This window comes from Silene latifolia, chromosome 1 (genome assembly GCF_048544455.1).
Source record: "Silene latifolia isolate original U9 population chromosome 1, ASM4854445v1, whole genome shotgun sequence".
Taxonomy (NCBI): domain Eukaryota; kingdom Viridiplantae; phylum Streptophyta; class Magnoliopsida; order Caryophyllales; family Caryophyllaceae; genus Silene; species Silene latifolia.
The window spans coordinates 118,264,525-118,279,261 of NC_133526.1; the positions used below are offsets into that span (position 1 = coordinate 118,264,525).

A 14,737-nucleotide genomic window follows, 5' to 3' on the forward strand; every position below is an offset into this window, starting at 1 on the left:
TCGACTACTCCACTAGGCAAAGATTCATGGATAAGGTCCATAAAGGACAAATGTACCTTAAAAGATGACGGTAGTAACTTTCTTGAATGGAAATCCAACATCAAAAGCGCTGTGTTGTCCGACAACGTACTCGCTTACTTGACCGATGCCCCTCCCATCGAGCCCGGTCCAAGGGCTTCATCAGGGGTGCGGACCGCCTATGATGACTATATGAGGATGTCAGATGATATCAAAAATGTATTGATATGGTCGATGTCCCCAAGTCTCAAGCTTTCATGCATTTCCTTGAATGCGTAAGAGATATTCACTCGTATGACTACAATGTTTTCACAAACACTAAAAGTCCGCCAATACGAAGCGGCGGCACACTTCTTTGAAGCAAAGCTTGAGAGGGGCCAAAAGGTTGGTCCCCATGTACTAAAAATGGTCGAATATGTTGACATCCTAGAGCGTCTAGGGTGTAACATTCCTAAAACTCTTGTGGTGGATCGCATCCTCCACTCACTTCCTACCAAGTTTGCCCACTTTAGGGTAAACTATAACATGAATGGCATGGATAAGAGTTATCATGAAATTCATGCACTCCTCACCCAAGCAGAGGGGGATATGGAAGCTAGTGGGAGTGAAAAAGGGGATGTACTTACTATGAAGTTAAAGAACATGTCCCTTGGAGTTAGGAAGGGAAAGGGGAAAGAAAAGTCCCAATTCAAGAAACCGTCAAAGAAACAAGACAAGGGAAAGGGGAAAGCCATTGAGAATGGCAAACCCAAGACTAATAATGTCAAACTCTCCGAGGCCGAATGTTTCCATTGTAATGGGAAGGGGCATTATAGGAGGAGTTGCCCCAAATACTTGGAGGACTTCAAGGAAGGGCGTGTGACGCCTATTGGTATGATTTCCTCTCTCTATGTGATAGACGTTAAATATGCTTGAACTTCCACTTGGATACCGGAAGTGGGTCTCACCTTTGTAATCATTTGCAGGGTTTAAGGGACGTGCGAGCTCTAGCAAAAGGTGATGTGGATCTCCGCATGCGGAATGAAGCTAGAGTAGCGGCCGTTTCCGTGGGGACCTATGTGCTCACTTTAGCTAGTGGTTTAGAGTTGTTTTTAAATAAGTGTTATTTTGTATCAACTTTAACCAAGAACATCATCTCCATTTCCGCGTTAGACGCGAAAGGCTTTTGTTTTATGATTAAGGACAATAGTTGTACTTTTTCGTTGAATGATTTGGTTTATGGCAAGGCCATTTCAATTGGAGGAATTTATGTTTTAAATGATGTTAACGACGTTTATCATGTGGAAACCAAAAAGCTCAAAACGGGTGATCCAAATGAATCCTACCTTTGGCATTGTTGTTTAGGTCACATAAACGAAAGACGGATTAAGAGACTTGCTTCATCAAAAGTGCTCAAACCATTTGATTTCGAATCTTATCGTATATGCGAGTCTTGCCTTTTAGGCAAGATAACTCGTGCACCTTTTGTGGGAAAAGGGGCACGAGCAAGTGAGGTTTTGGCTCTCATACATACGGATGTGTGTGGACCATTAACCATCACCGCTAGAGGAGGTTTTCACTACTTCATTACTTTTACTGATGATTTGAGTAGATATGGGTATATCTACTTGATGAAGAACAAAAGTGAAGCTTTTGACAAGTTCAAGGAGTTTCAGAATGAAGTAGAGAACCAATTGGATAAAAGGATTAAGACCCTACGATCCGATCGTGGTGGTGAATACCTAAATTCTGAATTTGATTCACGCCTAAAAGATTGTGGTATAGTATCACAATGGACTCCTCCTGACACACCACAATTAAATGGTGTGGCCGAAAGGAGAAACCGAACTTTATTAGATATGGTTCGGTCTATGATGAGTCTAACCGAGCTTCCTGATTCATTTTAGGGTTTTGCCCTCTTGTCTGCAATATTTTCACTAAATCGAAGCCCAACTAAAGCGGCCGATAAAACTCCATATGAGATATGGACAGGGAAAGTCCCTTATTTGTCATTCATGCGCATTTGGGGTTGCGAAGCTTATGTCATGATCAAGTCAGCTGACAATAAACTTGCACCCAGGTCTGACAAATGTCTTTTTGTAGGATATCCAAAGGAAACACGTGGCTATTACTTCTACAATAAAAATGAGAACAAAGTGTTTCTGGCTCGTGATGTTGTCTTCCTAGAAAAAGAGTTTATTTCTAGGAGACAGAGTGGGAGAAAAGTTAAACTTGACGAAGTTCGAGAGCCACAAACGGAGAATGAGGTAGAGGAGAATGTGGAGGATAACGTTCCCTCCTCCTCTGAACTGGTAATCATTCCTAGAAAGTCAAGTAGGGTTTCTAATCCACCTGATCGCTATCTTGGTAACATCGAGGAGGATGGTGTTTTGTTACTTTTGGAAAGTAATGAACCCACTACCTACAAATCGGCCATGTCTAGTCCCGACTCCACGCATTGGCTAGAAGCCATACGATCCGAAATGGATTCCATGTACGAGAACCAAGTATAGGACTTGGTGGATTTACCTAAGGGAGTGCGACCCCTTCAGTGTAAATGGATATATAAAATTAAGCTCGACGTGGATAAACATATAGATGTTTACAAAGCTAGATTGATGGCAAAAGGTTTCACCCAAGTTCATGGTCTACACTATGATGAAACCTTCGCTCCAGTCGTTATGCTTCGGTCTATTAGGATAATCTTAGCGGTTGTCGCGTTTCATGATTATGAGATTAGGCAAATGGATGTCAAAACCGCCTTCTTGAATGGGATTCTAGAGGAGGAATTGTACATGACATAACCTGAAGGTTTTGTGGATACATCTAACCCTAAGAAGGTGTGTAAGCTAAAGAAGTCCATCTATGGTCTTAAGAAAGCATCTCGGAGTTGGAATCATCGCTTTGGTCATGTTATTAAACAATACGGTTTCACTCGATGTGTTGAAGAACCGTGTTTGTACATGAAGTTTAGTGGGAGTAAGGTTGTTTTCCTTGTCCTATATGTGGATCACATATTGCTCATCGGGAATGATATTCCATCACTCACTTCCGTCAAGGAGTGGCTAGGGAATCACTTCCAGATGAAGGACTTTGGAGAGGCACAACGAATCTTGGGTATCCGGATCTATAGAGATAGGTCCAAGAGGATACTAGCATTGTGTCAAGATGCTTATATTGACAAATTTCTTAACCGGTTCAATATGAAAGACTCTAAGAGAGGATTTCTACCTATGGGCCAAGGGATCACTTTGAGCAAGTCACGGTCTCCCTCTACCCCTAAGGAGATTGAACGCATGACGACCATCCCTTATGCTTCCGCTGTTGAGTCTATCATGTATGCTATGATTTGCACTCGTCCCGACGTTGCATATGCCTTGAGCATGACAAGTCGTTATCAAGCCAAGCCTAGTGAGACTCACTGGATAGCTGTAAAGAACATCCTGAAGTACTTGAGAAGGACTAAGGATTCGTTCTTAGTATTTGGAGGAGAAACTGAGTTGCGTGTAAGAGGTTACACGGACGCAAGTTTCCAAACCGATCGGGATGATATGAAATCCTAATCTGGCTATGTGTTTATGCTAAATGGTGGAGTTGTTTGCTGGAAGAGCTTCAAGCAAAGCGTTACCACGGATTCTACAACAGACGCTGAGTACCTTGCAGTGTCTGAGGCTGCAAATGAAGCTGTTTGGATTCGGCAATTCATGGAGGGACTAGGAGTAGTCCATTCCGCCAATGATCCGATCACTCTATATTGTGATAACAGTGGGGCTATTTTTCAAGCCAAAGTCTAGTAATAAATCTAGACACATTGAAAGGAAATACCATGTAATTAGAGATTATGTGGAAAGGAAGGAAATAGACATTTGTAAGGTTGGGACAGGCGATAATATTGCTGATCCTTTAACCAAGCCTTTATCAAAGGCTAAGCATGATGGTCATGTCGTCGCAATGGGATTGAGACGAGTACCAGAATTTCTTTAGATTAAGGATATGTAATAATGGGATATTGTATCACTTTTTATATATATGATAATCGCATTCATTGTTTAAGCATTCATTTATGAATACTTTCATTTAGTGTGACTAAATTTATAATACCTTGTTTATCTGAATTTGTTGTAAAGACAATGTTGAACACTATTCAAGTGAATAAGATGAACATTGTATTTTGTCCTTAGTCACTTAATGAGGTGACGTCTCGAAGTGACTAGATTGTAAGTCGATTGATGGTTGGTTCAACACCATGAGGTCATACGTGATGACTAGTCGATTACATAGGCAGAGTGTCTGAAAATTTGCCGGACAGTTACCATTTGGAGAGTCCCTTAGTTCTATTATAGACGCATGGTCATGGCAGGCATCTCTAAGATGTTCCTATGAGTCAATTCTTTTGACTGGAGACTATTATCCAATTCAGTGCAGTTTCCGAGTGACTTTGGTTTTTATCCTAGGTCGTGCCGTGAAAGGAGGCCAAAGGGCATCTTCTGAGTCATGGTGATCTGTATTGAACAAAGATACATAGGGCATACAGGAATTGTCCACCCACGTTGGGTCACTATATCTCAAGGCCACTCGAGGAGTTGTGACTATAAATGCGTGGCCACGCTCGGAAGTAATCTATGGTAGATGTTTCCGGTCTTGTAGTCACACTCTCGATTGAGAAAACTACTCGTGATATGTTCATGTGCAAGTGCGACCTAAAAGACACCTTGCATTGAGTGGGAGATTAAAACGGACAAGAGAATTGGTAGCGCACACCTTGTGTCGGACAAGTGGGAGATTGTTGAAGTAAGTGTCCTCCACAATAGTGCGTTTACATCATAAATTTCATTAAAGGAATATCATCAGGATATTTATTTTATGATCCTCGTCAGTTGATTAACGTAAATCGATAACGGTTGGCTGACTAGAGTTTGACGTTACTGTCGTGTGACAGCGGTGATCAACTGACCCCTTTCGGTCACACCTAAAGGAATAAACCCCAATTGACAACTAATTAATTGTATGAGATACAATTTATTTAGTCCCTTGATTTATTGACTAAAAGGTTAGTCGATATTTTTAGAGATATTTCGAGTTGCGAACTCGAGGCGCGGCAGTTATTATTTAATTATGCGATAATTGAATAATAAATTTTATGTGACGGGTTTTAGTTAATTAACTGTTAATTCACTAAAATTGTACTAATCGATTAATGTGATTAATATTAGTACGTAAATTATAAGTGTAGATGTACACGTATATTTGCGGAGTAATTTAGATGAAATTATTCGGGAAGTATGTAAACATAAAATGATGTTTAAAGTAAAATTACACGTATTTGTGCGACAAATATAAAAACCAAAATAGACCCGTAAATGAGGCATTGGACCGTGTAAATAGAGTGTAAGTGGATGGTTATAAACATAATCATTACACTCATGCTTTTTGTTCTTCCCCATTTACTTTTGTTCTATTCTATGTACAATTACATTGGACATAAAAAATTGTAAAAGCACTCCACTCCCTACACACTCAACCGGCCACCCTCCTTTTATCACACCAAAATTGTTCATTTTCCACTTACTTGAACATATTGCATGTGAAAAAAAAATTGGTTGTTCATCTCTCTAAAAAAATAATAAAACTCAACTACTAAGATTTGTTAGTAATAAAAGTTTAAAAATACTAAGTGTGTTAGTATTATTCACATATAATCAAGGGTATTTCTAATAGAATATCTAGTTAGTATTTGTTAGAAATTTGGGTGTTTGTTCTTGGGTGCTACTAGAAGGAGATCTTCTCTTTGAATATTTGGTAAAGGAGGATCTTCCATATTTCACAAGCACAAGAACAATCTAGATAGGTGATCTAGATTGTGCCCATTTTATCACTATCAACTCAATGTAAGGAAATCCGATTTCCTCTATCTTTTTAATTAAAATGCTTTAATATTGCATGCATGTTACATAGATCACCTAAACACAAATTATGAGATAATTTGAAATTTAATTAGAGAGTCTAATTAGGATCTTTGATCTATCATTATACAACGCGCATTCAACAAAAAAAGTCAACCTCAGAAACATCAAGAAAGGCCACTTGGTCGTCAAGTCGGTCCGAGCACCGTTACCCGTTGATTCGAGGCGAAAATTTAAACCCAATTGGGTCGGGCCTGTAGTACCCGCTCTATTTAAGGACCCTTTGACCGACCTTTTGACCACGGAAGACCTTAGGAGGGCATAGGTGAGTGGATAAGAGACTTATGTAATGGTTTACTCGACCTATTATGGGCTACTCGGCCGAGTGTAGGTAACACTCGACCGAGTAGAGCTTACTCGGTCGAGTATGAGAGTACTCGACCGACTATAGCCGTTGTTGACTCGTTATTATAAAACACAAGTTTGTAAATCTTATTTCATTTGTCGACGGTTCCATTTCTCTCTCTAACCCTAATATCTCTTTCACCTATCACCCACTTCTCCTTACACTCTCATCTAGCTTAGACACTAACCATTGAAAGGGGATTGGTTTATGTGCGGGGTATTCAAGTAGGGACTCCATCGTCGTCGACTTCGGTCCGTGTCTTAAGGATTCGTCTCGGAGTCTTGCCTTGCTAGTTGTTGGATGCATTTTCATGGATTGCGATAAGGTAGGGTTTCCCTACTTGGTTTACTGTTTAATCATTATAAGCATATATTTGTATTGTTGTACGATTGTTTATCTGTTGATCGTTGTTGGTGTGTTGGAGTTGATGTTGGTGATGTGATGGTTGTTGATGATGTTCGCGAGGCGCGTCCTCGGCTGAGTGGAGTCAGTTGTGGGAGTGGCTTTACGCCCTAGTTTTGCCCTCTGTAGAACCCGCCACAGGAGGGGATGTGCACATTAAAGAACAGGGTTATCGCTCGTTGAGGAGCGGGGATTGGCTGCGGTCCCCCACTGGCAGTGTGGATTACCTGTTGCGATGGGTAATCTGGCAGGGCTACACACTTTAGTGTGTAGTAGTTACTATCTGAGATAGGGAGTTGGAGGTGTGATGATCAGCAGTTTGCCTTATTGTACTTGTCTTATTTTGTTACAGTAAACTGACCCCGTGTTGTGTTTTTAAAACTGTGGTGATCTATTCGGGGATGGTGAGCAGTTGGTTTAGCAGGTACAGTTGGTCTTATTGCTTACGGGCTTGGAAGGGAATCGAGTCACCACATTACCGGAGTAGATGTCCTTGACACATGTGCCTAGTAGCTATCATAGTTATCACGTTATATCTTGCTACGATGTTCTATGTTGTAAAGACTTAAAACTATTTTAATAAATGTTCTTTCATTGTTTATTTGATCTACTACCTTGGGCAACCGAGATGGTAACACCTTCATACACTGGGGTGGTCCTTGGTAAGGCACCTTGGTGTATGGGGGTGTTACAAAGTGGTATCAGAGTGACGATTTTGGAACCTGGACCAATGAATCAAATGAACATAAGGTGTCAAATTAAAATGAACCTGGTGTATGTGTGTTGGGAGCCCCTTATGTCAGTTTTGGGTTAGAAGGTGCCCACATCTCAAAATCCCGGCCTCAGTCATGCTTAAGCCAGCCACCGTGGAAGGGTAGATGATAGGAGTATTCTGTGTTAAGTGTGTGTGTGTGTGTCATATGTACATGTTTGCAGCAGCTTGTGCGATAATGTGAGCTTAATACTATGGGTGTAGTACTCGTGAATGGTTGAGTTTATGAGTTATCGGATAAATGATAAAAAGATGACGTGAATTGAGCAAGGTAATATGTGATCAGGATACTTCGTAGGTGAGTATGATAGACCTTGTGTCTGAAATGTGTTTTTAGGTGGCCTCCCTAGGAGTAATGAAGTACCGAATGTGTGTAGAATTGCATAATAAAATGTGTCAACGTAAATTCATAGCTTAAACGTATCTATTGTGTAGTCAAGATTAGTAGTAAGCATTCGTGATGACTTGGATTGTTTACTACGGTTGTGTGCAAGAAATAGGAATTACTCGCAAATAACTTAATAATGTTTATGATTTGTGATGTGCCTTGTTGTGATAGAATTAGGGTCTAACGGTGACGAGCACGAATATGTGGAACTCTGAACGTCGTTATTTGTTTTGCAGGTTTGATAATTTGAAACTTCGTTCCTGTTCTGTTGAACTCACCCGAGTAGAGTTTATACTCGACCGAGTAGGCCATACTCGGCCGAGTAAAGAGGCACTTGATCGAGTACCCAGAATGACAGATTATACGTGCTACTGATCTCTGGATACTCGACCGAGAAGACCAAATACTTGTCCGAGTAGTCCATACTCGGCCGACTAAACCCGATACTCGACCGAGTACAAATTTATCGTGACTCAACTCCGTTCAATTTAAAAACCCTATAACTTCTCTTATTCTCTTATTTCCGCCTCATAACTCTCTCTTTTCCTCATAAATCTTCAAAACTCTTTCACTCTCAAAACATTTGGGGTGATTCTTTGGGGTAATTGCTTGTGGATTTCATTCTTGCTTGTTCAAAAACCTCAATCAAGGTAAAGCATTCAACCTATTTCTTCAACTTATTATCAATTTATGGTAGCAATTGCTCAAAACATCGAATCCCAAGCCCTTATAATCCGAATTTGATGTTTCTATTTTGATATTTGGGTTCTAATTACTTTTAAACATCGCCTATACTTTCCCAAGCGATTTGTATACTTCAAATCGCCCATCTTATGTTGCAAAATTTTTGTTTTTAGGGTTTGTTCTATGATTGATTTTTTTTTGGTAGAAGGTAAGCTTTATCATTAAATCAACATCAACACATACAAATTTAGTCCCATGATACATAGTTGACTCTAACTATAAGACAAATTTTTAATACAGTCAACAAATTTCAGCCACGCTTTATCCCGATTACACAAGACAATAGGCAGCCTACTTTTGAGACGAATTTTGACAGCTAACTTGATTTGATGAACAATCCAGTCAGGCTTCATAAGGAACCCCTGGATCCTCGCCTGATTTCTTTGGTGCTAGACTGAGTACCACACTGCAAGGACAATCAAAGTAGTGACTCTTTTCCGTATATTAGACCATCTCTTCTGTTTGATGCTCCTGAGTTTATCACTAGCAGACAGAGAGCACCGAAGCCAACCTTCTACTCTTCCCCACACCTCTAAGACATAACTACACTGATTGAGTAAATGATCAAGAGTGTTAGATGTAGCACAACAAATATAGTAGGTATCATCAGTTGCAATATTAAGTCTGAACAGCTTCTCTTTCAGCAACAAAGCATTGTGACAGATCAGCCATCCATTAAAGGAATGTTTAGGCAACACCCAACTATTTCAAACACTTCTATGCCAAAAAACCTTGTCAGTATGAGTTCTTAAAAATTCATAACATCTTGAAGTAGTGAATTTACCATTACCAACAACCCAATGATCTCCATCAAAACCACTTTTAATGGCAATCATAACAGAGTAGATTTGCTTCCAATGCCAACTTATGTCACTAGTTGGAATGTAATTGGACCAATGACTTCCTTTGAAATAAAGATGATGAACCCATTTAACCCAAAGCTTATCAGCTTTGACAACTAGCCACCATACCACTTTACTAAGAACAGCCATATTCCACACTATCCCTTTCCTCAAGCCTAATCCTCCTTCCTCTTTACTAACATAAACCTTGTACCAAGCCAAGAGGAGCCCTATTGTACTCAGAGCTACCTTCCCATAAGAAATTTCTACAAATAGAGTCCACTCTATTGATCACACACTTGGGTAGCACAAAGATAGATGCCCAATAGGAGTACATTGTGGACAGAACAGACTGCACCAGGATAAGCCTCCCTGCATAAGATAGTTTTTTGGCACCAAGAGACCTTATTCTATCAATTAAAGCAGTACAGTCTTTATTCCTTAACCTACCAGCAGTAATAGGGACACCTAGGTATTTAAATGGCAATTTTCCTTCAACAAAACCAGAAACTTTTAAGATATCAGCTGTCAAATGTTGATCCATCCCATTAAAGTAAGCACAAGATTTCAAAGCATTCATATTTAAACCATATGAAGTTGAAAAAGCAGAGAAGGCTCTGAGTAGAATCATAATAGAATGAGGCTCACCTTTGCAAAACATGAGGAGATCATCTGCAACATCAAATGGCTCAACCTTAGTTGTTTGCAGAGGGGATGAAATTTAAAAGGCATTTTATCTATAGCACACTCCAAAATCCTACTCAAATACTCCATACACAAAGTAAAGAGTAGGGGAGAAATATGATCTCCTTGTCTGAGTCCTCTTTTGCCAGGAAAGAAACCAAACATATCCCCATTAAGAGAGATGGAGAAGGATGTTGTTGTAACACAGAGCATACTCATATCCCTGAATGAACTAGGGAACTGCAGAGCAACCAACATTTCTTCAATAAAATTCCAGCTCACAGAATCATAGGATTTCATTAAATCAATCTTGAACATGCATCTGGGGGAGCAGCTTTGCCTATTATAGAGCCTAACTAAATCTTGGCAGATAAGAATGTTTTCTACAATGCTTCTCCCTTGTACAAAACCACCCTGTTTCAAACTAACTAGATCAGGCAGTACAGCACCTAACCTAGCACTGAGCAATTTGGATATAACTTTATATAGCACATTACAACATGCTATTGGTCGAAATTGGGTGACATTGGCAGGAAGCTTGCATTTAGGAATCAAATTCAGCATAGTGGCATCAAGCTGCTTGAGCATTTTCTTCTTCTGAAAAACATCAAGAATAGCATCACAAATATCCTCACATATCACACTCCAGGCATCCTTAAAAAATTTACTCGTGTAACCATCTGGGCCAGGAGCTTATTATCTGGAATGGAGAAAATGATAGCCATGATTTCCTCCTTAGTGACAGGCTTAGCTAAAATGTCATAGTGATGAGCTTCACAAACTTTCCCTTTCCTGATAATGTTAACATTAACAGGATCAGTATCAATGGTAGTACCAAGAAGACCAATGTAATAGTCCAGGAAAGCCCTTTATACATCACCAGGATCAGTACAAGTCACGCCATTTTGATCCTTAATATGGATAACTTGGTTCTGAATTTGTCGACTCTTAATCACTCTATGAAAGTACTTGGTATTTGAATCCCCATCATTAATCCATTCAGATTTAGCTTTTTGATCCAGGAAACTTTCACAAGCAATCTTCAGTTCTTTATAATCTGCAATAGCCTCATGCTCTTTTGCAAGCCAAACAGAATCAGTAGGGTCACTCCTTAAATGTTCCTGAATGTATTCCAGGTTTTTCGGAGCTAAAATAGTTGAAGTTTCAATGTTAGAAAAATGATCTCTGTTAAAAGCTTTTAGATGCTGTTTCATCTCTTCAACTTAGTGACCACATTATACATCTTGGTACCCTAGCAATTAGAACTCCACCAAGTAGCAAGATTAGGTAAGAAGAGAGCAAAAGCTCCCCACATGTTGAAATACTTAAATGGTTTGACATTAGTAGAGTTTACCACCTGATTCTTCATAATGCAGGGAGTGTGGAAAAAATCACCCTCGGGTAGGAAATGAGCAACATCTTAACTTGACTTGTCCAATCACTATTAACAAGAGCTCTATCCAATCTAGTGTATACTCTAGTAGCAACATCTTGCTTGTTGTTCCAAGTAAAAAAGGATCCCACTGCAGGACTATCCACAAGACCACACCCATTCAGACAAAACTGGAAGTCATCCATTTCAGCAATACTAGTATGACCACCTAGTCTTTCAGCAGGAGTAAGAACACAGTTGAAGTCTCCACAGATAATCCAGGGGCCATGAATATCAGAAGATAACTTCAGTAACTGAGCCCACAATGCCAGTCTCTCAAAAATACCATTAAAAGCATAAACCATACTCATATGAAAGTTAGAAGATGTAGCCAGATTAGTTACTTTCATATGTATACATTGTGCACTATAATCCTCAAATTCAACATGAAACATAGATGGGTTCTAAATAATCTACACACAACCACCCTTGTGCCAACTATTATTAGTACTAATGCTTCACCCATCATTAATAATATTTTTTAAACTATTCTGAGACAGATATTTAATCTTTATCTCAAGGAGTCCAAATAATCCCACTTTATGCATATGAATAAACCATTTTACAAATATTTGTTTGGCAGGCAAATTCAGACCCTTAACATTCCAGAATCCAAAGTTATTCATTCCCCACCAATGGGTGGAGAACACTACCACTTATCCCAATGCCAACTATGGGAGTTGATGTACTATTCAAGGACCCTAGGAACGAACGTCGTACAAACTTAAGAGAGATAAACCCTCTATCAATCAACTCTTGCCTACTGAATCTTATGATTGGTCTTGCAGGAGTAGGTTCCATAAAGTTCTTCCCATTCTTATGCCAAACAACTGGAGTTCTGAAAGGAATATCTTCCCTAATTTTTGGAGAAGGGGTAGGGAGAACCACTGGAGGATTCATTGGTTTAGGAACAGAAATAGGAGCAGGCTTAGGACGCCAAACTGTCTTTACCGCTTTCTTCACAGGCCCAGAGGTTTTAGGTTTCCCCTGAGCTCTTTTACAATCCACAGTAGCATGGCCAAAACCCTTACACGCAGAACAAATTAGAAGCTTCCATTTATACTCAACATTAAGACTAACCACTCCCCCAAGTTCATCTAAGAATTTAATAGACTCAGGGAGATGTTGGCCAATCTTAATGTCCACCATAATACGGGCATAACCCAAGCGTGTTTTGTCCACTGTTGCGGCATCACATTTCACAAAATCACCTACCAACCCAGAAATTTTAGGGATGCATTTACCCCAAAATTTCAGCGGTAAGTTATGAATTTTTTGTTGGAGCTTGTGTCCTCCACAAATTAGTGTGATAACATTTGTAAATCTCTTACAGGTTCACAAGGGTATACTTCGTATATTTAATCAGTTGATTAACGTTTACCTAATAACGGTTGGCTTGCTAGAAAGTTTGACATTATTATCATACAGATGGCGGTGATCAACTGGTCCCTAAAGGTCACACCTATAGGATGTGTTTGAGAGATGTGGTTATAGAAATATGATCACATTGATGCCTAATATGACTAAACAGTTAGTCAATGTGTTGATGAGACAATTATTTAATGAAGATTAAATAATATTAGTTGAGACGAATTAATCAGAATTCGTAAATTAAATATAATAAGTTATATTTAATTAAATGTATGTAATGTTAGCTTGGACGAATTAATCATTAATTACGTAATTAAATGTAATCAGTTATATTTAATATCAACAAGTTGAATGTGTCATAGTGGTAATAGTGAGGGTACACAAACCAAGAGGTCATGGGTTCGATCCTCACTAGATGACACTTTACACATTTTATACATTTTTTGTAAAAACCGAAAAAAGAGAAATGGACCTCTCTTATTTCGGTTAGCATATGGGCCGGAAAAATAAAATAAGAAAATCTACCCTAATCATCTATATACTCGGTTGTATAGGGTGATGAGGGATAGAATTTTTAACCTAATTTTTCTACTCATTGCTTTTGCCTCTTCTCATCAGAAAAAACACAAAAACCTAAATTTTACAGAAAATTTTGGATCGATTTCTAGCATAATCAGAAGGGCATATCTCATATCATCTTGGGTGCAACTGATTGGCGAATATCTACTTTGATATTGTTCTTAGGCCATATTTGCTAGGACCGAAGGTTTATTTTTGAATCCTTTATTTTGTTTATGTATTTTATTTATGACTTGTGATCGTCTTAATTAAATTCGTTATAATCCTTCAATTTTAAAGGAAGTATACAGATTATTTCCCACAAGTGGTATCAGAGAAAAGGCCACGAATTTTAATTTTGATGATTTTCATAAAAATTGTATGTAAACTTTTAGAGTTTTCGAAAAAAAATTAGGGCACGGCTGTTTTTTTTTTGTTAATGCCGATTGGAAAAAAAATGTTTGCAGCCGGTGTTTGTTCTTTTTGATGCGAGATTTCCATTTTTATTTTTCATAATGTTGTTTTAATCAGTTAAAATTATCATATGAAGAATTGGTAGATGTTTGATTTGATGCAGATTAAGTTAAAACATAAATGGAATCGTCATGTTTGATTTAATGCAGATTAAGTTGAAATTAAAAAGGCATTAGGGTCCTAATTTAAAAACCGTGAAATTTTTTTTGCTGTTTCTGTACTGTTCACGGATGAACAGTATTAAAAAAAAAAATTGCTGTTTTTTTTTTTTGCTCTCGGTTTTTCTAAGAAAAACCGATTAAAGTTTTTTGCGGTTGTTTTGTTTATGCCGTTTTGGAAAAGCATCCGAAAAAAAAAAAAAAATTTGTTGTTACTGTTCACGTGCTACTGTTCACAGGGACATAATTTTAAAAAAAAAAAATTTGTTTCGGTTTTTACAGATAAAACCGTATATAAAATAAGAAACATGCTTGTTTTGTTTTTCTTTGTTTATGCCGAGACCAAATAAAAAAAAGGATTTTGTTTTGTTTTGATTTTGGCCAATTAGTTATTGTGAAACGGTTCACAATTAAAAGATACCGAATTATTTTAAAGCAGTTTAAAATTTTGACGGATTGAATTCATATTACAAGTTTAATATGGATTAAGATTGAAATTAATGTGATTAATTGAGGAATTGTCACTTAATTTGATTTAAATAGGTGGTTTGGATAAATTAATCAACATAATTAAGGAATTGTGTCATGTATGTTTAATTTATTTTA

The 14,737-nt window shown here is 38.3% G+C and overlaps 1 protein-coding gene across 1 annotated transcript; it reads right to left on the minus strand.

Moving 5' to 3' along the window:
• Positions 1 to 9,001: 9,001 nt before the first annotated feature.
• LOC141654134 (uncharacterized) lies at positions 9,002 to 11,920 on the minus strand. Its single transcript, XM_074461806.1, has 7 exons — positions 11,569 to 11,920; positions 11,108 to 11,285; positions 10,816 to 11,005; positions 10,297 to 10,735; positions 9,813 to 10,126; positions 9,397 to 9,703; positions 9,002 to 9,249 (listed from the first exon to the last, which is right to left on the minus strand). The coding sequence occupies exons 1-7, from the start codon at positions 11,918 to 11,920 to the stop codon at positions 9,002 to 9,004; spliced, it is 2,028 nt and encodes a 675-aa protein (XP_074317907.1).
• Between the last annotated feature and the right edge of the window lie 2,817 nt (positions 11,921 to 14,737).